General features: G+C 40.3%; 1 protein-coding gene across 1 annotated transcript in view; it reads left to right on the top strand.

The window, feature by feature from the left end:
* The window catches only part of LOC126468380 (probable Rho GTPase-activating protein CG5521), a 276,527-nt gene that overhangs the window by 27,952 nt on the left and 227,645 nt on the right, over positions 1 to 20,930 (top strand). The window contains exons 4-5 of the mRNA XM_050096545.1: positions 2,472 to 2,643; positions 8,478 to 8,638. Coding sequence (XP_049952502.1) covers positions 2,472 to 2,643; positions 8,478 to 8,638 — 333 coding nt within the window. The remainder of the gene's footprint in view (positions 1 to 2,471; positions 2,644 to 8,477; positions 8,639 to 20,930) is intronic.

Genomic DNA, 20,930 nt, shown 5'->3' with positions numbered 1-20,930 from the left:
CCACGGCCTTATGCCACTTTACTGGGAGGGCCTGTATGTCTGCATGATACCACTCTACTGATCGACTTGGTAGCCAACGTCTTGCTGCATCAATAATCTCCCTAACATCCATGTACTGTTTCCCGTGGAGTGCATTATTTGTGGGGCCAAACAGATGGAAGTTGGAAGGTGCGAGATGCAGGGTAGATGAGGAAAAACAGTCCATTTAAGCTTTGTGATGCCCTCATGGGTTTGCAGACTTTTGTGAGGCCTACCATCCTTGTGGAGAAGGATAAGTTTGTATTTTTGTGGCAATGGATATATTGAATTCATTGCAGAAGTCACAGCTTTATGCGGCCAGTTGGCACACGAGAGATCAGACCTTGTTGTGATGACAGGTGTCTCGCTCAATGACTCTTCTTGCTTTTGTCTCCGTAGGTATTCCGCAAGTGCCTATCAGTTTCAGTGATGCTCTAGTTTTCTGCCAAAAGCAGCTCAATGAGAGCTCTCTGCTTTGATCGCACCTCTGTTACAGATGCCATTTCGAGGCTGTGTATAGTGATACCATGTATTGTAACTTCTTGGAACTATAGCAGTTGAAGTGGAAGTATTCCACAATTTCCCACGACAAATTCTCCATTTTTTCAACCAAAATTGGCTGAAGAAAAAAAGTGTGTTATGTTACTTATTGATTGCCCTTTTTAGGTGAGCTGTATTATCCAGTTACTCATAATTCATTTGCTTTTAGCCCTTTTTTGTTGTTGAGATTTATGTAATGCAGCCAAACTTTTAACACTGTATAAAAGTGTCCCATGTCAGTAATTCAGCACTTCATAGCATGTAAGTTGATAGTAGTTATGAAGTAAACAAAATGTTATCATGCGTTACCTGTTACTTTTACTCCTTTTTGTTGCCAGGCTTGTGTCAAAAGTCAGTTTGATAATAAGTACCTACATTTAAATGATGCATCTTTGAGGCTCAGTAATAGTTTTTGAAATAAGATCTCGTATTGATAACGCATGGAATTTAATTGTAAATAGATTTTAATTCTTTCATGCTTGGATGTGGTGGCACACTTTGGTTTTGATTGTTTTCTGCCCCTCTTAATTTGTTTTGCTTTGCAATTGGCTGCTGTGGTATTCACCTGCTAAAAATGAAGAAAGTGGGTTAAACTTAGTTAATTCATAGAACCTTATTGAAATAGGTATGCCAGTTTAAAAATATATCAAAGCATCTTTTTCTACTTTTGAACAGTGCAATTATTGTAATCAACTTCTAACAAAACAGTGAAGATGTCAGTAGATAAGCACATAAACAAGAACTACATTGTGTGTGTGTGTGTGTGTGTGTGTGTGTGTGTGTGTGAGAGAGAGAGAGAGAGAGAGAGAGAGAGAGAGAGAGTATAAGTGTGCATGTGTCTTTAGAAATTGGGAGGAAACACAAGTTTAAGTGCACTTGTGTCTTTATAAATTGGGAGGGAACACCAACATCTAAACTGAGCTGCTGTGCGAAAAGTTATTGTATCTGATTACAGAGAGTGATTATCTTTACCCATTTTGTTGTTTGCATTGTATCCACGATGTTTTGGTTTCACATTAATTATTTACCAACTTTAAAGTATTATGTAACAGGAGGTGCAATTCTTCCCATATGTTAGGGATGTGTATTACAGGACAACTTTTGTGTATTTTTCAGTTTTTATGCTTGTTGATATCAAAGTTTTGCCTGTTCCAAAACTGAGCATACATTTGAGTTGGATCAAATAAATCTGTCAGAATTTCAAGTTCTAATGATAAAGGTCATAGCTATGTGTAGGTCACACATCTGTTAAATATGTGATTTGAATTTGCTATTTCTTCATGTGTTGTTTGCTTAGCATATAACTTTTCTATAGTTATACAAAACAACTACTTGGTTTATGTCAAGCCTGAAGGAAGAAGTAGAGCTTGATTGTGCTGAATGGACAGCCCCAGTATTTGCATGGAATGATATAAGAAAATCCCGGATAAAAGGAATCAGAATGTCTAATAGCATGCCTACATTCTCATTTATCAGTAATAACTGCTGGTAATGGCAGGACCCATTGCTTCTGAAATATTTTCCCATGATTGTTGCTGAGGTAACTCAAGCAATAGTTGCATGATCCTTTTTTTGGAGTTAACAAGTACTGAAAAGTTCGGTTATGACTTTGGTGTGGTAATATTGCTAACTCGATTTTATCATGACTTTATTGTGGTGAAACTCGATTTTTAAGCAAAGATAGTTCCAAAAAAAGGGCCTGCTGCTTCTTAATTCATAGTTTGTATGTAGCCTGAAGAAATGTTGTACATAAATGAATTCTTTATTTTTGTGTGTGTTCATTACAGAGTGCCAAATCATCATCATTATTATTGTTATTATTACTATTATTATGAACAAAATACATCATCCATAACTAACATTTTAAGCTTCTATACCTGATCTGAGACAAACACTACATTGTTTGTAAACAGTTCACAAGGCTCACAGAGAGGAACTGGAATTTGTGCTGTTGATACTGGAGAAAGTGCTGGTGCTGCTGCCTGAACTCATCTCAGGACGATGGCAACTACACAGCCTCACGCGCATCCTTAGTAAACTCCTGCATCCTGGAAATTCTTACAAATTGCGCAGAGAAGCAATCAGGTAATGCTAAGGGATTTATTGTATTCACTACTTATATTTTTTAAATGTTACGATATTGGTGACTGTCATCACTAAATTAAAGTGAACCACCACATTATTTTTCTCCTCACCATTTTTGTAATGAGAAAAACATTGACTCTTCAAGCTTTCCCGGCGGATATGTTGTAAATAGTTTTCACGGAATTGTCGCCGGATGACATTGTGCAAATTCCACACTGTTTCCTCGGAGCAACTGTCAGACATCTTCAAGTGGTACAACCTTGCTGGTAGCTAGGTATGACTGACGATATCCACTCATCAACACCCTGTATATAGAACACACACGCAAAGAATGTGCACGCATGGAAATCATGCATGGGCAATGATTAGCAGATAGATGGCGTCATACTGAAATGCCCTCTGCCTAAAATCGCTGAGCGGTCCTCCTTCGTGTGAGCTGTATGCTATGTTTATGAACAATGCTGCCAGACATCACTCATGAAAAGACTATACTAGACCAATGTTATGATGGGTCTGTTATCGAAATATCTTAATTTTCTCGTCGTGATTTAATAGCAACCAACACAAAGTTCCAGACTGTGCCCAGTTGAAATCCCGCATCCCTGTAGATTAGATTATCGGCTGTACTCATATGTATTGCGTCCATAACGCCACAGTCCCAGAAGATGATGCCAAGAATAAAACTTCTGTCTTTTCATAAATCATGTGATGTCCTGTATTTAGACAGTGTTCCAAAATTGCCGACTTTTCCAATTGACGTAGGCGTGTATGATGTCGATGCCCATTGCAGTATTCTTGTACTGTGCGACTTGTGTGGCCTATATATGCTGCCCCACATTGACAAGAATCTTATACACACAACATTTCCTCAGGCCAAGATCATCCTTTGCAGGAAAAGCACTACAGTCAGCTAGTCTCAAACCCTCTTGTTTTCTGCGGTATGTGGATGATACATTTGTTGTGTGGCCACATGGACTTGATACTCTACCTACATTTCTTCAGCATTTAAATTCGCTCCATCTGAATATAAACTTTACAATGGAAGTGGAAAAAGATGATACTTTATCTTTTTTTGATGTTTTGGTATGAAGGAAAGCAGATGGAATCTCTGAACACAGCGTCTACCGCAAGCCAATGCATACAGATCTGTATCTGCAGGCAACAAGCTGCCATCTTCCTGCACAATGCAGTAGTGCATTAAGTACATTAGTTCATAGAGCACATGTGGTATCTGATCTTGGAAGCCTGTCTAGTGAAATACAACATATAAAGACAGTGTTCTGACAAAACGGTTATTCTGAAAGACAGATACGTAATGCGTTCAGGCCCAAGTGAGTTCAATCTGGAGCAGAATGAAGATACAAAGATACCCACCACTTTTCCATGTTTTGGTGTCATGTTGTCAAGAATCTGAAGAGTCCTCAGAAGATACGACATTAAGTGTGTTTTTTTACCATCTGCAAAATTGTGGAAGCTGTTGGGTTCGGCTAAGGATGATCTTGGCCTGAGGAAATGTTGTGTGTACAAGATTCCTTGTCAATGTGGGGCTGTGTGTATAGGCCACACATGTCACACAGCACAAGAGTGCTGTGATGGACATCAGCGTCATACAGCCCTACGTCAACCAGAAAAGTCGGCAATTGTGGAACACTGTCTGAATACAGAACATTGAATGATTTATGAAAAGACAGAAATCTATCCCCGACATCATCTCTCTGGGATTGCGTCATTAAGGAAGCAATATATATCCGTACAGCCAATAATCTCATCAACAGGGATGCGGGATTTCAACTGAGTGTAGCTCTGAAAACCTGCATTGGCTGCTATTAAATCATGACAAGAAAATTAAGATTTTTTTTTTTTTTTTTTTTTTTTTTTTTTATAACAGACCCGTCACAACATTTAGTGAGTGACATCTGACCGCACTGTTAGTAAACATAATAAACAAGAATCTGAAGAGTCCTCAGAAGATACGACATTAAGTGTGTTTTTTTACCATCTGCAAAATTGTGGAAGCTGTTGGGTTCGGCTAAGGATGATCTTGGCCTGAGGAAATGTTGTGTGTACAAGATTCCTTGTCAATGTGGGGCTGTGTGTATAGGCCACACATGTCACACAGCACAAGAGTGCTGTGATGGACATCAGCGTCACACAAAGGAGGACCACTCTGCGATTTTAGGCAGGGGGCATTTTAGTATGACGCCACCTATCTGCAAATCATTGCACATGCATGATTTCCGCACCTGCACATTTTTCGTGCGCATGTTCTATATACAGGGCATTGATGTGTGGATACTGTCTGTCATACCTAGCTCCCAGCAAGATTGTACCACCTGAAGATGAAGATGTTGGAGAGATTCTCCAAGGAAATATTGTGGAATTTGCGCAATGACATTTGGCAGCAGTTCCCTGAAGACTATTTACGAGAAAAAGATTCCAGAATTTCTGATGTGTTACTGTTCACTTCTTTGAATTTGTCTGTTTCACTTTTCATTTACATGAAGTGAAGTCACAAATGTGCGCTTACTATGATTATTAATTTTCATGAGTTTTTACTTTTTTCATTTTCTTGTAATTGGTAGTCTCACAGTAGACATTAGAGATACCTCAAAATGCTATGTGCACAGCGATCAACTATACTTGTAATTTATTTTATATTTCTGCCTTGTTTTAAGTAAATATTTTAGCTATCCTATATCCTGGACTTCTGTATGTTATAAGATGTAAAAATCGGATAAACAAATGAATAAATCCAGAATGAGATTTTTCACTCTGCAGCGGAGTGTGCGCTGATATGAAACTGCCTGGCAGATTAAAACTGTGTGCCAGACAGAGACTCGAACTCGGGACCTTTGCCTTTCGCAGGCAAGTGCTCTACCAACTGAGCTACCCAAGCATGACTCACGCCCCGTCCTCACAGCTTTACTTCTGCCAGTACCTCGTCTCCTACCTTCCAAACTTCAACAGAAGCTCTCCTGTGAACCTTGCAGAACTAGCACTCGTGAAAGAAAGGATAAAGCTGTGAGGACGGGGCGTGAGTCATGCTTGGGTAGCTCAGTTGGTAGAGCACTTGCCCGCGAAAGACAAAGGTCCCGAGTTCGAGTCTCGGTCCGGCACACAGTTTTAATCTGCCAGGAAGTTTCGAATAAATAAATATTTGACTAAAACTCTTTTGGTTATTTGACTGTGTAATTAAGAAACACTAAAACAACTACAAAAATGGCACTTTGACTATCTTTGCACTGTCCCCCCCCACCCCCTCCTGAAATCAAGTGGTAGCAGACATCATATTTTTATATACCATTGGACAAATTGAAATTAAGATGTCGGAGAAGGGGAGGCCATATGGTATGCTATTACCTTTGCTACTCTAACAGGTGACAGTCAGACAACAGCAAATCAGTAGCTTGTATCTGAGGGCAGCATTTTTCCTGCAGCAAGATGATAATGCCGCACAGCAGTTCTCTCGTAGGCACTTATTTATGCTGTTGTGCCCCAGTGTTGTGGAGCCGCTTGCTGACTGGTGGAATTCAGATTGCTGGTAACCAGGCCATCAGCAACTTTCATCCATTCTCCTTGCTCATGCTAATGGGGTGTTTAATTACTTTAACAGCCTCACTTAATTTTCATTGCTACCATATGGCTGCCGAGCAAGTGCACAGCCTTCATGATATTGTTAGACTGGTCACAGCCCAGGTGACAGTCAACTTTTGCTGATTTTTCTTTGTCACTTCAGTAGCACTTGGTATTAATGCTTCAACACACAAGTGCTAATTGATTTCATTCAAACTGACACTGGCTGTGGATACCTGTTCACAAATAAATGTTATTTTCTCTCCATTTCCTTTGTTGTTTCTAACTATTTTCAAGGTAACTTTCTCAGCATTGTTACTGTAAAAGTGAAATGCTCTTCCTGTTGGTTCAAAGTTTCTTGACATTCCAAGTTGTGGAATTGTGATTCCTTCATTTCACTTTCTCAAATTCCCATATGATAATCTCAGTGCTCTTATTCTTCTTATCTTCAAAAGGAGGAGCCTCTGCTTATGAGTGTGATTCTTGTACAGAACTACTTATGTTGTCTACTTTCACACATTTATTATTTGAGTTGATGTAAACATGTGATATGTCTTAATGAGGTGGTGCATTAGTTAACTTAGTGGACTTTGATTTGGGAGAAAAATGATTCAAGTCCATCCTGCCATCCAGATTTAGCTTTTCCTTGATTTTCCTACATCAGTTAAGGCAAATAACAGGATGATTCCATTGTGAAGGCCAAGGCCAATTTCTTCCTCCATTCTTTTGTAACTCGAGCTTTTGCTTCATCTCTTAATGACCTCATCCTCATTTGACAGTAGATAAGTTCACTGCTTCACAAAATTTTGTATCCTTTTTATGTCCTGTACAGATGGCTGGAATTCATTTCTCTTATGGATGCTCAGCAGAATTCTTTGAAAATAATTGTTTTGTGAAAGATGTTTGCATCTACGGAAGTTAATATGTACAGGGTGACACAGAAAAACGGGAACATGTCCACAATCCAATAAAATTAGAAATGATGCAGGAAAGAAATTGCATTCATAGTAAATGAAACCTTAAAACTTTGCCATTTACAAAATATTGATGGCATTTATCATTTTTTAAAAATCACGTCCTTTAGAGGAGCCGTCCTGTACGAATACATTTGTGAAATCTGTTGTTTAGATTCCTCATTGACCACTACAAAATCTCAGCCGGCATACTGTGAATCGCATCCCGAATTCTCTGTTTTAACTCATCCAGGGTTTTTGGTTGAGTTGTGTAGACTTAGCTCGTTCAATGCAGGTATAACAAAAGTTCGTAACATCTCCACGTAACGATTGGCATTGACAGTTATGGTGTTTCCCTGTTCATTTCTGAAAAAATACGGTCCGATAATCCCATGTGGTGAAACACCATTCCATACTGTCACTTTACTAGCATTAAAGGGCACTCATGAACATCATTAGGATTTTTGTTTGCCCAGTAATGGTAGTTCTGTTTATTCACATAACCTGTGAGATGAAAATGTGCCTCATCTGACATCAACAACTTGTTTAGAAATTCAGTGTTATTGTTTAGTTTTGTTATCATTTGTTGACAGAATCATAAATGTAACTGGTAATTGTTGTCCTTCAACTGTTGCACTATCTGTAGTTTGTACAGATCAGATTTTAAATCAAGATGAAGAATTCTACGAACACACTCCCAGGACATTCCAACCACTGCTGCTTGCTTACGAATTGATGCCATGGGCTCCGTAAGACAGACTCATGTACAACATCAATGTTTGCTGGAGAACGCACACTTCTTGGTTGCCCTGTTCGCCTCTTCTTGAGGACAGATCCAGTCTCTTCAAAGTTATTAATCTAACATTTTACTGCGCATTTCGACAAAATGGCATCATGATGTCCTAAATTATAAAAATGTCGAAACTCCCTCTGCACCGCCACCAAACTATCATAATTTTTATAAAACGTTTTTATGTCTAACGTATGCTGTTATCCATTCCACTGATCCACAATTACTGAAGTGGCAGACTGTTTACTCTCTAACTGTCACAAACCCGCTGTACTGCCACCTACCCATGGCTGCCACTACTCATTTCAAACATTCCCGTTATTCTTTGTCACCCTGTGTTTTCTGTGTGTGGAGATAATTTTTAATTTCAAATGTAGATATATTTTAGATGACAGTGTTGGATGGTTGTAATGTTGGTAGTCTGTAAAACTGTGTGGTTACTTTGATTCATGAATTTCTGTGAAGTCGTATGTTGTGGTTCGAGTGTTGCTAACAACTGTTGCTTCAAATATTGACAGGTATTTTCTCTTATGGTATCAAGCCCTGGGTGATAATGCACCTGACAGTCTGCATGCCATTTTTGCAACATTAGTACCTGGTTTCCCATCACCGTTCCCGGGGATGGGGCTTCCTGCATTAAGCCACAACTCTGCTTCTGTGTTTCATGATGCAACTGCAGGTATTTATAATTTAAACATGCTTTTTAAGAACTTCTTTTTGTTGTAACCAAAACTTTTTGATATCAACATTGTACTGTAAAATTAAGTTGGTAACTATGAAATATAATTATTTACAATAAAATAGAAAGTGTGTGTGTGTGTTTGTGTGTGTGTGTGTGTGTGAGAGAGAGAGAGAGAGAGAGAGAGAGAGCAATTATGTAAAGGAAAATATGCTGGACAGAAATTCATGTATTTTATATTGTGCTGATATGTTGTTTTTAATTGCCCCTTCATTTTCACTCGGGCTACTCTAGTCGGTAGTCTGTCTTCGTGACTGGGGTTGCTAATGCACGCTTGTTTGGTGGTGCTTGACCCAGGGGTAAGCCGGTTCGAACCCTAGTGGTGAAAAACATTTTCACTGCCAGTATTTGGCCAGCGAGGAGAAGAGAGATGGTGATGTAACATTCCTGATCAACAGGCTTTGTGCAAATGTCCACGTTTAAATACTAAACCTCTCCGCATTGTCTCATTAAGTGAGAGCGTGTGACACGTTGCTGGCGATCAGTCCAACGGGTGTGGATGTTAAACTTAGTGGCCACCTTGGTGCTTAAAACTACTACAGATTCCACTCGGGTCTGGACAGGATTGATGTTACTTCACCAATCACCGGTATTCACATATCTGTAATCTTTCTGCTGGTTATCAATACCTATCCAAGCACCACCTGCTCCATTGCTCCGCCCCCAGCTGCAGATAGAACTATTATTCATTTTCATTTTAGCTAAATTTATTTTACTCTGAGAGCTAGACTGACATACAGATCAGAAGTATGACCTTGAGGTTGTCTTCATCAGTCCTGTGTAGGCTTAGTTGTTTTTTTGCAGCTCCACATTTGATAACTTTGCATATGATTCAGTTTCACAGACTTCTTTGCTATTTGCACACACATTGACCCTAATTTGACTTCAATTCTCTGAAATTATCCATACTGACATATGACATAATACAGAGGGCCAAGCATCATGTTCTATTCAGTTTGTAGTAAGATGCCAACGACTTAACAACGAACAGCTAGGATAGACATCTATCCAGATTACACTCCCTGCTCCTTCCAGAATACTATCATTTGATTTGAGCTTGTGGGGGGTGCATGATCACAGTTTATCATTGATGTCAGTCTCTATCATCATCATCATCCCACAGCAACTTATCATCAGCTGTGGCATCCATGGTAAGTGGAACCCATCAAGCTCCATTTATGGCACTTTATATCAGCTATAATGAAATGAAAACCCAGGAAATGCAAACCGAGGATAGCATTGTAACTATTGCTTATGTGAGGGGGTACTTCAAACAAAAACTGGAATACATGGTGCCATGGGGTAAAGTAACCATTGCTAGTCCAAACTAGATGACAATTTCCCGTATTCCTTTTAACATTCAGTGAGATGGACACATATTGCATGACCTGAGGAACCTATGGCTACCAACTGACATCTGTGCTCCTGTGTCCAATAAAAATTTTGCTCCTATGACCCTCCTATGCTGCAGGTTACACAAAATTCTGCTACGGATACTTGCACACTTGTGATCAGTGAGTGTATTTACCTGGAGTGGTCACAGCATTTCCTAACCTATTTACAAAGTGTGTTCAGAAAGTATCAAATGTTTGTTTGGCTGACGTACATTTCTTGATTTGGAGGTACAGAACCCAAATTGTCCTCAATAGTCTTCTTAGTAACGTGAACACTTGTCCCAGCACTCCCACCAAATTCGAAGCAGTTCTGGAGCACGTATTTTGAAATGGTGATCAGCTGAGCCGTTACATTCCACAAGTCTTCTCTTGACTCGTGTTCTTTCAGGGGCAGTTTCATTGTGGGAAATAACCAAAAGTCAATTGCAGCCTTGTTGGAAGGGTAGGGAGCCTGACTAACCACAGAAATTTTGTGTTCACTGAGGGAAGTTTGAACCAGATACCTAGGATGGGCAGATGTGTTATCCTGATGGAACTGTCAAGTTTTGCTGCCTGCAGATGTGGTTGTTTGCAACACACAGCATTAAGGAGGTGACAGAAGATATTTTGGCGATGTTTCTGTATGATGGTTTATCCTCTTGGTGCATGCTTGTGATGCACCACCCTATGAGAATAAAGGAAATGACCTTGACATTGCTGTGGACCTGCTGTGCCTTGGGGATGTTTGATGTTCCCCTATGTGATGACAGCATCTTGGTTTGTAGGTCAGATGTATAAACCTGTGTCTCAACACTTGTGATCATAGTTCTCATGAAGTTAGGGTTACTGCTTCCTTTGCAAGCTCTCATACTGTCATACAGTGATCTTCCATGATCAGATTACTCAACTTCTCAATGACACTGTAATTGCGACTTATTAAAGGCCTGCCTGAATGTTGTTCATTGTCTTCTGCTGTGCAGCCATCTTTGAAACAGCTGTTCATCGTCTTTATACATTAGTTGCTCATGGCAGCATACCCTAATGCCTGTTGTATCTTTCAAATGGTTTCTGCTTGGATATTGTCAAGCTTTTGGCAAAATTTGCTCAATTTGATCTGACATTTTGCAACTTACAGCAATCTGATAAGTGCTTGCTACACACCCAGGCATGTAGGCTGACTTTTTGAACACACCTTGCAACAGGTGCCTGCGCTGCTACATGATCTACCATGTGTAGACATTCACTGTTGTCAAATTCTCTTCCATGGTGGTTCACCTGACCACAATTTCCACATGGTGGCATAATGCTATCTTGACATACGAGCTCTGTTCAAAATGTTTTGGAACTTTGTTCACAAAATTTTTCTGCACTTACCTTTTACTTATTGTGTACGGTCTCCTTCGAAATACTCTCCCCAACAATTGATACACTGCCCCCAATGCCATTTGCACTTTTGAAAGCAGTCTTGGTACGCCTCTTGCTGTATTGTGCAAAGCATTATCTTGCGAATTTTCTTTTATATCATCTGTCGTTGCAGATCTTTGTCCTTTCAACATGATTTTCAACTTTGAAAATAATAATAATAAAAAAAAAAAAAAAAAATGTCTGCAGGGACCAGGTCAGAAGAATACAAAGGATGAGGCAGCACAGTGATTTCGTTTTTTGTGTAATAGTCACGCACCAACAAGGATGAATGAGTGGATGCTTTATCGCAATGCAAGAGCCATAAATTGTCTCTCAACATTTCATGCAATTTCCTTCTCATGTTTTCTCGCAGGTGTCACAACACAGGCAATTAACAATTTGGCCCTGTGGCACAAATTCGTGAAAACTTTCAGCATGGCTTTGACATTCGACCTGACCTGATGAGCTATTTTTGGTCTGGGAGAACCATTCACTACCCATTGTGAAGATTGAGCCCCCTGATGCATTGTGGAGATTGAACCTTGCCCTCAACTTCATAACTGTAGACTCACATCTCATAACTAGTTATGATTCTCTCAAGGAACATCTCGTTCTCATTTGCGTGATCCAAAAACTCTTCACAGATAGCGAGGCGAGTGTCTTTCTAGTCTTGACTCATGAGCCATTGGATGAACTTCGTGGCATCACGAAGCATTGCAAGATGCTGTGTCAGGATTTCGTGACATGATCCAACTGAAATCGTGCATTCTTCTGCAATCACTCGGCTAGTTAATCTTTGATTGGCATACACAGTTTCATTGATGCTTCTGACATGAGCTTCGTTGGTAGATTTTGAAGGGCGTCCTGAATGAGGGTCATCTTTAGCTTCCATCTGGCCATTTTTAAACCATGTGAACCTTTAGTAACACCAATTAAGGCTAAAGCACTCATCACCATAGGCTTCCTGTGTCATTTGGTGTGTGTCTGTAAAGGTCTGTTTGAGTTTCACACAAAATTTAATGCAAACATATTGCTTGTCTAACTGCTATCTCAAAATTCGCAAAGTGTGCGACACAATGTTCTACCCAATACAGTACTGAACAATAACTTACAGACATACAACAGTGAAACTTCCAGCAGTTACACATTAAACACAGGCATTTGCAGGGATGCCTACTGCATTTTGCTTGAAAAATCATTGGTGTGAAATTGCAAATGTTCCGGAATGTTTTGAACAGACCTTGTATGCAACCATGGTGCTGACATTGGTCATCTGATCTGAATGTGTTCCTCTGTTATTGTGACTGCATGTGAAATCCTGTAAGGGGCTTCAAAAAGTAACACATTATTACTCCAGGCCAAGTAACTTCCGTTGAAGGCTGCACTACACTTTAAAATGACATAGTTGTCTGACACTATTTTTCAACATGGCCACCAAGTTTCTGTAAACAACAGTCAGAACATTTGTCCGATTTTTTAATGATAGAAATCCGCTCCTTGTTCACAGAGCCATTCGAGCTCACCTCCCCATGTATACTGAGGAATAGGTACCTCTTTGTTTCGAGCCATAGGGCCAAATTACCACTGATGTGGTGGGTGGTGCCCATGTGGGAAGTCCTTGTTTTGAGTAGGTGGCTTGATGGCGGATATCTGATGCTGTGAAAGAGCCCAAGTTGTTAGTGGCCTCGTGCTTCATCAGTATCTTCAGACAGACTGGAATGTTTCAGTTCAGATTGTTACAACCCTAAGACTCCTTGGCCATGTCGCGAGAGGAAAACAAAGGCATGTGAAGTGAAGAAACTTATTGCCTTCAGTTTCCTGTTTGCTCCAATCACATGAAGGGCCCTTTCTATTTGCTAAGCCAGTGTCCTCTATGGATAATATTGGAAATGTATATGAAGAAATCTCTTCCCTTAGTAAATTATGAAATTGTCCTATCTTAATTAAAATGTCAAATACTACCCAGTCTCAGGTATTACTCTTTGGGTGGGAACACCACCACCACCACCACCACCAACAACAACAACAACTTAGGGATGTATCTGTTACCGTAGCACCTGATAATAGCCTAAATGTGGTATAGGGTTAATTTTTCACCAGGATTTAATGCTGCAGCTGGATGAAGAACTACATGAATACTTGGGAGAAGCTAGGACTCCGCTTCATACATCAAGTACATTAAGGCCTGCCAGACAGCAAAATTGAAACTGCAGCACTCATCCTCACATTTTACGGGACTTGCTCCCTGGGAAGATCAAAATCATGTTTTATCATTGTGATCTGAAGCTATATTTTGCAGTGCTCTGAATGCAATGCTTCAAGCACACTTCTTTTTGGTGTTCTTTCAACTCGATTTGTGGAAATTGTAGTCATCCGCTCCCTGAAAACTCACCAGGTGACCTACCACCTTTGTGTGTCAATAGAGGGAGCGATCACTCTGCATGATCCCTGAAGAGTGTTGACATAATTACGGAACACAAACTCAGAAACATAAGATCTCTGAATGCTTCTCATATTTTGAAGGCTGGAAAAGTATGTTTGACAATATCCTCTCTCTCTGTGATATACCATTGCCACCACTGTGGCCAGTTCATCAACAGTACGTCATGTATTTACTCCCATGGTAGTTATGCAAGTAGTCAGACTGTTGGGGAGACGGACCCTTCCCTCTTGCAGCTCCTGTTGTGCCATTTTTGAGGACCCCGCACCCAGCCGAAGAAGGAGCATCCTCCTCCAACATCTAATGGTGACGGGGCTCCCTTTCAGGAACCCTATTCCCAGAAATCTATTGACCAGTAACCTGACACGAGCCAGTGGCTGAAGCTGCCACGGACTGTGGCTCCCAGAGCTGCATGCTTCTCCCACAGCAGATAAGCATTTGCAAGAGTCCCATCTATCTACAGTACCAAAAGAGAAAAAGAAGAAATTGCAGGAGTTAGCTACTCTGCGTGGTGGTGCCAGTTCCCCCTGTAGCATCAGACTCCAAATGTATGTTTATCAATGTTGTTCCAAATCCACTCCTAGGACATGACCTATCCTCTTGGCTCCTTCCAGTGTAACTAGCACACCCTTAATAAGACATTCAATGGAACTGCAATGGTTATTACTATCAACAGAAAAATGCAACACATTTCTTTCAATTCTGCAAACAGAAGGCAGATCACTTAAGAGGTTGAAAAAGATCAGCCAACCAGTTACAAAGATTTATTAGCCCTTGACTATGGTTTCGGTGTTTGCAAAAATATCTTCTTCAGAAGTAATAGTCTTATTACATCACATTATTTTTACAGATATCGAAATCATGCTCAGAGGCTAATAAACCTTTATTTGAAACTGGTTGGCTGACTTTTCAACCTCTTCAGATTTACAGAATTGCTGTTTTGTAACCATGTTTAAGATTTTGCAGATCACTTACCTTGAGATGGCCACCTTGAGGGTCCATTCTCCTCAGTCAGACTATAAAATAAGCAATTTTTATGATTATTTTGGGAAAAACTAATGAAGCAATCAACATTAATCATTTTGTACGTGATTTTTTGATCTTTGAACAACGTTTTCATTTTTAAAACATTTGACCATCATTAAGCCCCCATCCAAGGAGCTAAAGTTGCTCTGTCCAAAATGTCGTGTGTTGAAGAAGGAAGTCCTATAGTCTGTAGATCAGATCTGAAACCAAAAGACAAAACTATTTTCTTAATCTGTAGAATATTGCACACTGAATAAAATCATAAAATGGTGGATGTTTGAAGCGAAATTGTAGTTTTGCCATGTGTTTTTGGTCACTGTTTTTGCAATAACTGATGAATAAATTAAAATTAATAAAATTAGCATATTACTCCTTTCGAACATACCCAAAGAGTAATTCAGCCAAATTTCAGAAAGATATCTTGGTTAGTGTGCCTGTAACCCGTTCCATCAGCTTGAGATACAGTGTATTCCAAAGCTAATGGAATGGATTGCAGTCACAATAATAAAGATATATTTCTGAAATTTGGATGATGTACTCCTAGAGTGGGGCTTTATGATGACTGAAATTCCTTAAAAAATCAGAAGGAGGTGTCTGAGAACCAATTTGCGACAGTGTCAGCATCCTCTTCTGACCTGCCAATATTTCGACTGCGTAAAAGACAAGTTGAATATGTCCGTCTATCCTCCACCCTCTCCCCCCCCCCCCCCCTTCTCCCCATAATGCTGAGTTACATAATGAAACTTTCACTGTCTGGGAACTGTTTCTGGCTTTTCACTCATCACACAATACAGCCCTTGGCCCTCATTTGATTCAAAGTCAGATGTTCTAGTTCTAATATCTGAATGTCTCTCAAAGACTCTATCTACCCAGGATCTTCAACTATGTTTGATTACATGTTTTCCCTTTGCATCCCCATCCTTAAATCAGGCAAAAACCCAACATTTGTTGACAGCTACTGACTGATTGGTTTCACCAGTGTGCTCTGCAAACTGCTTGAAAGGATGTTAACCTAATGATAATGCTGCGTTCTCCAATCATGGTGACTCCTGTACCCCCATCAGTGTTGTTTCCGGGAAGGAACAATCCACAAATGGCCACCCGGTTGGATTGGAGACGGCAATCTGACGGGCTTTTTCTGAATGCCAAAGTGTCATTGAAGTCTTTTTGACATACAGAAGGCATATGCCACTGGATGGTACATCACGTTTTACTTAAGTTTGTGGTTGGGGCTTTTGAAATTACCTACTGATATTTATTTGCCTGTTTTTACCCCACCAAGTGCTACAGATTAGAGTTGATACATCGTTGATGTCCCTACAGGTCTCAGAGAGAGGCATCCCTTGTGGCTATGTGCTAAGTTTCACCCTCTTCTTCATCGCCATTGATGGGCTTGTGATCTCTGTCAGGCCATTGGTCACCCCCACTCCTGTATGTTCATGACTTTTGACTTTGTTTAGCTCCTGAATTGTGTCCTTCGCGGAACACCAACTCCCTGGAGTGATGTGAAGAGCCTCTACTTATACTCTTGGATTGGTCACTGGCACCTTTCTGACTAGCCCTATAGACAGTATCTTAACCAAAATGGGGATCTCACCTCTTCAGTTCAGATGGTACCATATTTTACGGACTATAAGATGCACTTTTTCCTTCGAAAAATTGCCTCCAAAATTCAGGTGTGTCTTATACTCAAAATTAATATAAAAATGCCCAGTGTTTTATTCAAAATTCTCACCAGTTTTAAAAATGGCCATATATTCAATGTACAGAAAGCCTATCTCTATCTGGCAACACAGGATTCAACTGGCAGCAGCAGTGGACCAATGCGACGAGCATGAGTTGTGGGGATCCACAAGCTTGCTAACACTGTCTCCCTTGTGTACCGCCATCACAAACCCAGAACAGGACACGCTCTTAAGCTAGCGCAGCAGTGAATCTTAACAGACTTTATGGGTGAAGTTGATTGGTGCTACAAGTTTAGAAGCATTGTGGACTTAGCATGCAAACCAAAATTGAAATACCCCATAAAATGCCACAAGAGTAAGAAGAGAAAATATTATCTTTCCATCGCTTTACTATTCAACATTGAAAGAAAACCAGTTTGGAACTGAGCCAAATAGCGAATATGGATGAAACACCTCTGACATTTTGTGTCCCGAGTAACAGGACTTTTGCCATGAAAGATGGTAAAACTGTAACTATAAAAACAAGTGGACATGGAAAAAAATGCACTTTTTAGTCTGGCTTTGCAAGATAATAACAAAAGTATCTTTTTTCTTCTTTTTTTGGAAAAATTCTGAAAAATTTGGGGTCGTCTTACAGTCCATAAAATACAGTACCATCTCTTGCTCACTTATGCAGTCACCATATGACAATTTCTTAATTGTCGAACTTATCTAATTGTTTTTTCATATAAGTGGCTTCAATTGCCTGATGCTCTTTTTCAGATAGGATTATCAGTTGGGCTGCTCCTCAAGACCCTTTGCTGTGACCTCCTCCTACCTTCCTTTAAAATGTACTCTTTGTGTTTTTCTGCACACTCCTCCTTGGTTAGTACCCAGACCATGAATTAAAACTGACCTGTTTCAAGAACTAAAGTTGCAGTTGCCCCAGATGATTGCCCAGCCTCTCTTTCTCTAAGTTCTTCAGGGGTTCAGGGTGCTACTCTCCTTTAGACTGATGACTCTAAAACCATGGATAGGATGGAACAACATTTGTTACGGAGAACACGTAGTGTTTTTAATGACTGAAGTGCTAGCTGTGAACAAAGCCCTAATTTTATTAAGCAGACCTTCCTTCCTTCTGCTTTAAGTTCTAGTGATTCTGTGAGCAGTCTCCAGGTTATGGATCGAGCTGCTCTTGTCACATGTGATACCTGCTATTCATGATCCTCTCTCGGACCTTAGTTTTACTACTAACTCATTTGTCTTAGTCTGGGTCCCAAGCCATGTTGGTATTCCAGAAAATGAAATTGCCAACTCTTTGATTAGAGAAGTGATTACCTGCCTAGCATTTGCTTTGACAATCCCAGGTGGGGGCAAATTAAGACCTCTACTCATTAGGATATGGAACAACATCTGGTGGACTTTGCCTTCTGTAATAAATCCCACATTATAAAGGACACAATGGCTGGTACTCCTCCTTCCATTCTTTCTGGAAGGACTTCACCATCCTATATCACCTCTGGATGGATCATAACAGATTAACCCATTACTTTATCATGTATAAAGAGCCTTCCTGATATTGCCTTAGAGACAGTAGTATACATCCTGGTGGAATGCCCTCCTCTTGGCTTTCCGTGGTCTTTTTGATTCTTTGCCTCTAATAGTGGTGGATGATGTACAACAGATGAAATGGTTCTCAGTTTTTTCAATGCAAGTGGTGTATTATCTTCAGCTATAATGTTTCTGAAGTGGACTGACAAGGCAGCCAGTCCACAGTGACGGGTAGCCGAAAGAAAGGAAGGCACGCGTACACACACACGCCGACGGGCGTCAATTCTGGAACAGGATAACTATTGAATGGTAGCAAGAAAAGTACGTAACTGCTTTATACTTAACTTTATTAGTTGATGACTACAGCATTCTTCTTGAGACATTTATACTATAACTCTCAAAGTAGGTAAGGCTAATGGCGCCTTGCTAGGTCGTAGCCATGGACTTAGCAGAAGGCTATTCTAACTGGCTCTCGGCAAATGAGAGGAAGGCTTCGTCCATATGGTCGCTAGCAATCTCCTCGTACAACTGGGGCGAGTGCTATATCGTCTCTCGATACCTGCCTTGTGGTGGCGCTAGGTCTGCGATCACACAGTGGCGACACGCGGGTCCGACATGTACTAAATGGACCGCGGCCGATTTAAGCTACCACCTAGCAAATGTGGTGTCTGGCGGTGACACCACAGTTTCAAACTATATTAGAAGAGGGACTAGGTGGTTAGTGTTTGGCTATCTCCCACCGCTTTCTGGACCAAGGCCCTTCAACCTTACATCCTCTGCCAGCTACCATTATTGTCCCTCTTTTGCTCTGTTTTAATTGCTTTTAAATGCTGTTAACCCTTTTTTTCTGCTGCAATATATTTTACTACTCCTTATCGTTGATACTATATGACGAGTGGACTCTATCCTATCTTTAACTCTTTGATGGTAACAAACTGGGGTGGGAGGTGACACCGATGTGAGGGAGGCTCCCTGTTGTGTGATCAGCCCCAGAGAAACACACACCCTCTCCTACCCATTTACTGCCCTTGTTATTTCTCTTTCCTTATTTACTACTGTCAGTCCGACTGATATCTATTACATTATTAGCCTTACCACATTTACTATTATGAATCTCTTGGCTAGAATGCATTATTTTTTCTGTTTCTGTCTTAGCCGTTCATTGGGTTTGGGTGGCTGTGGTGGAGGGGGGGGGGGGGGGTCATCAGGTGTGGGAGAGGTTTCTTTCACTACAGGAGAACCCTCATCTGCTCTCTGACACACATACTGGCCTAACCCACAATTCTTTTTACCTCACCCTAACATACAGCATGTCCATAAAAGAATGTCGCAGTTTCTTTGGTATGTTATAACAGTTTAATTTAGACTACCGTATTTACTCGAATCTAAGCCGCACTCGAATCTAAGCCGCAGCTGAAAAATGAAACTCGAAATCAAGGGAAAAAAATTTGCCCGAATCTAAGCCACACCTGAAATTTGAGACTCGAAATTCAAGGGGAGAGAAAAGTTTTAGGCTGCACCTCCAAATCGAAACAAAGTTGGGCCATTGTAATATGAGACACAATTTAGGTCGAATGAATGGCGATACAGCGACAGTAGTTTGGTACGAGTCGTAAGCTTAGCAGGTAAGCTTTACCAGGTAGCCATTGCTATGCGTCAGGCACTCCGTCCGTATTTATATGGGTACCCTTCCTTTCACACGTGCTTCATCTGGATGGAATTGATTTCTTATTTTTCTTTGATCTGATGAGTGCCATTCTCTTTGTTATAGGCGTTTACATCACTCTAAGCTGAAAATGCATTACTGTACTGTGTCATACATTGTTTGTCGCATTCTGATAATGACTGTTTACTACCTGTGCATGGCTTGCTTTTGTGCACGCTACCGCCGGGATTTAAAAGAAGAGGAATCGTCTCATTACCGAAACAGTGGCAAGAGACTGCTATAGCGAAAATTTTTCTCCGTTTGAAAATCTTTGCAGACGCCTCTTTAGTACATTACATTCTGCAAAGAAATTAGAGTCATCTTAGATTTAAAAATCTAGTCAATTGCCTTGCTTCATTTCTGACTGTATCACTATTACGCATAAGAATAATACGAATATAAACATGACATGATATGTATATTCTTCCGCGTTTGCTGTTATTTCACTCTAGTTTCGTAGTTTATTAGGCAGACAGGATTTAAATGAGATAGCAGCAAACACGAAAGAATACATGGCAAAATGTTTAAATTCGTATTATTCTTATCGTGAAGAGAATACTGCATGTGATTCACAATTGATAAAAGTTCCTATTAGCAACCATCTCTTCTTACAGGTAAGAAAAAATTCAGAACGTACAGTTGGCCATAATGACAGACATCCCAACCAGTCTTGCTAGTCGGATTTTCGTAGTACATTGAAATGCTGCTACATTCGAAGATGAACAATACGGCATTTGTATTTACTTCATTGGATGATGTATGAAAATGCAGTGGTCAAAACTCGGGGCGAAGAAAAAAAGCTCGTCTTCCACTTTTTTTTATTTATTTACTGACACAGAGGTTTTGGCGCCAGTATTTATCTTTGTGCTTGCAAAGCATGCCTGTGTAGCGCTACATATATTCGATGGCAGAAGTTAGTTGTGGCGGCACCTACCAACATTTTTCAGAACTTCCGCTTACTTTGCACTCGATTCTAAGCCGCAGGCGCTTTTTCGGATTACAAAAACCAGAAAAAAAGTGCGGCTTAGATTCGAGTAAATACAGTATTTACAACAAATCAAACAGTAAA

Source organism: Schistocerca serialis, chromosome 1, assembly GCF_023864345.2.
Source record: "Schistocerca serialis cubense isolate TAMUIC-IGC-003099 chromosome 1, iqSchSeri2.2, whole genome shotgun sequence".
In the NCBI taxonomy this organism is placed as follows: domain Eukaryota; kingdom Metazoa; phylum Arthropoda; class Insecta; order Orthoptera; family Acrididae; genus Schistocerca; species Schistocerca serialis.
The sequence above is the reverse complement of the archived record's forward strand: the minus strand, read 5'-3'. Positions and strand labels throughout refer to the sequence as shown.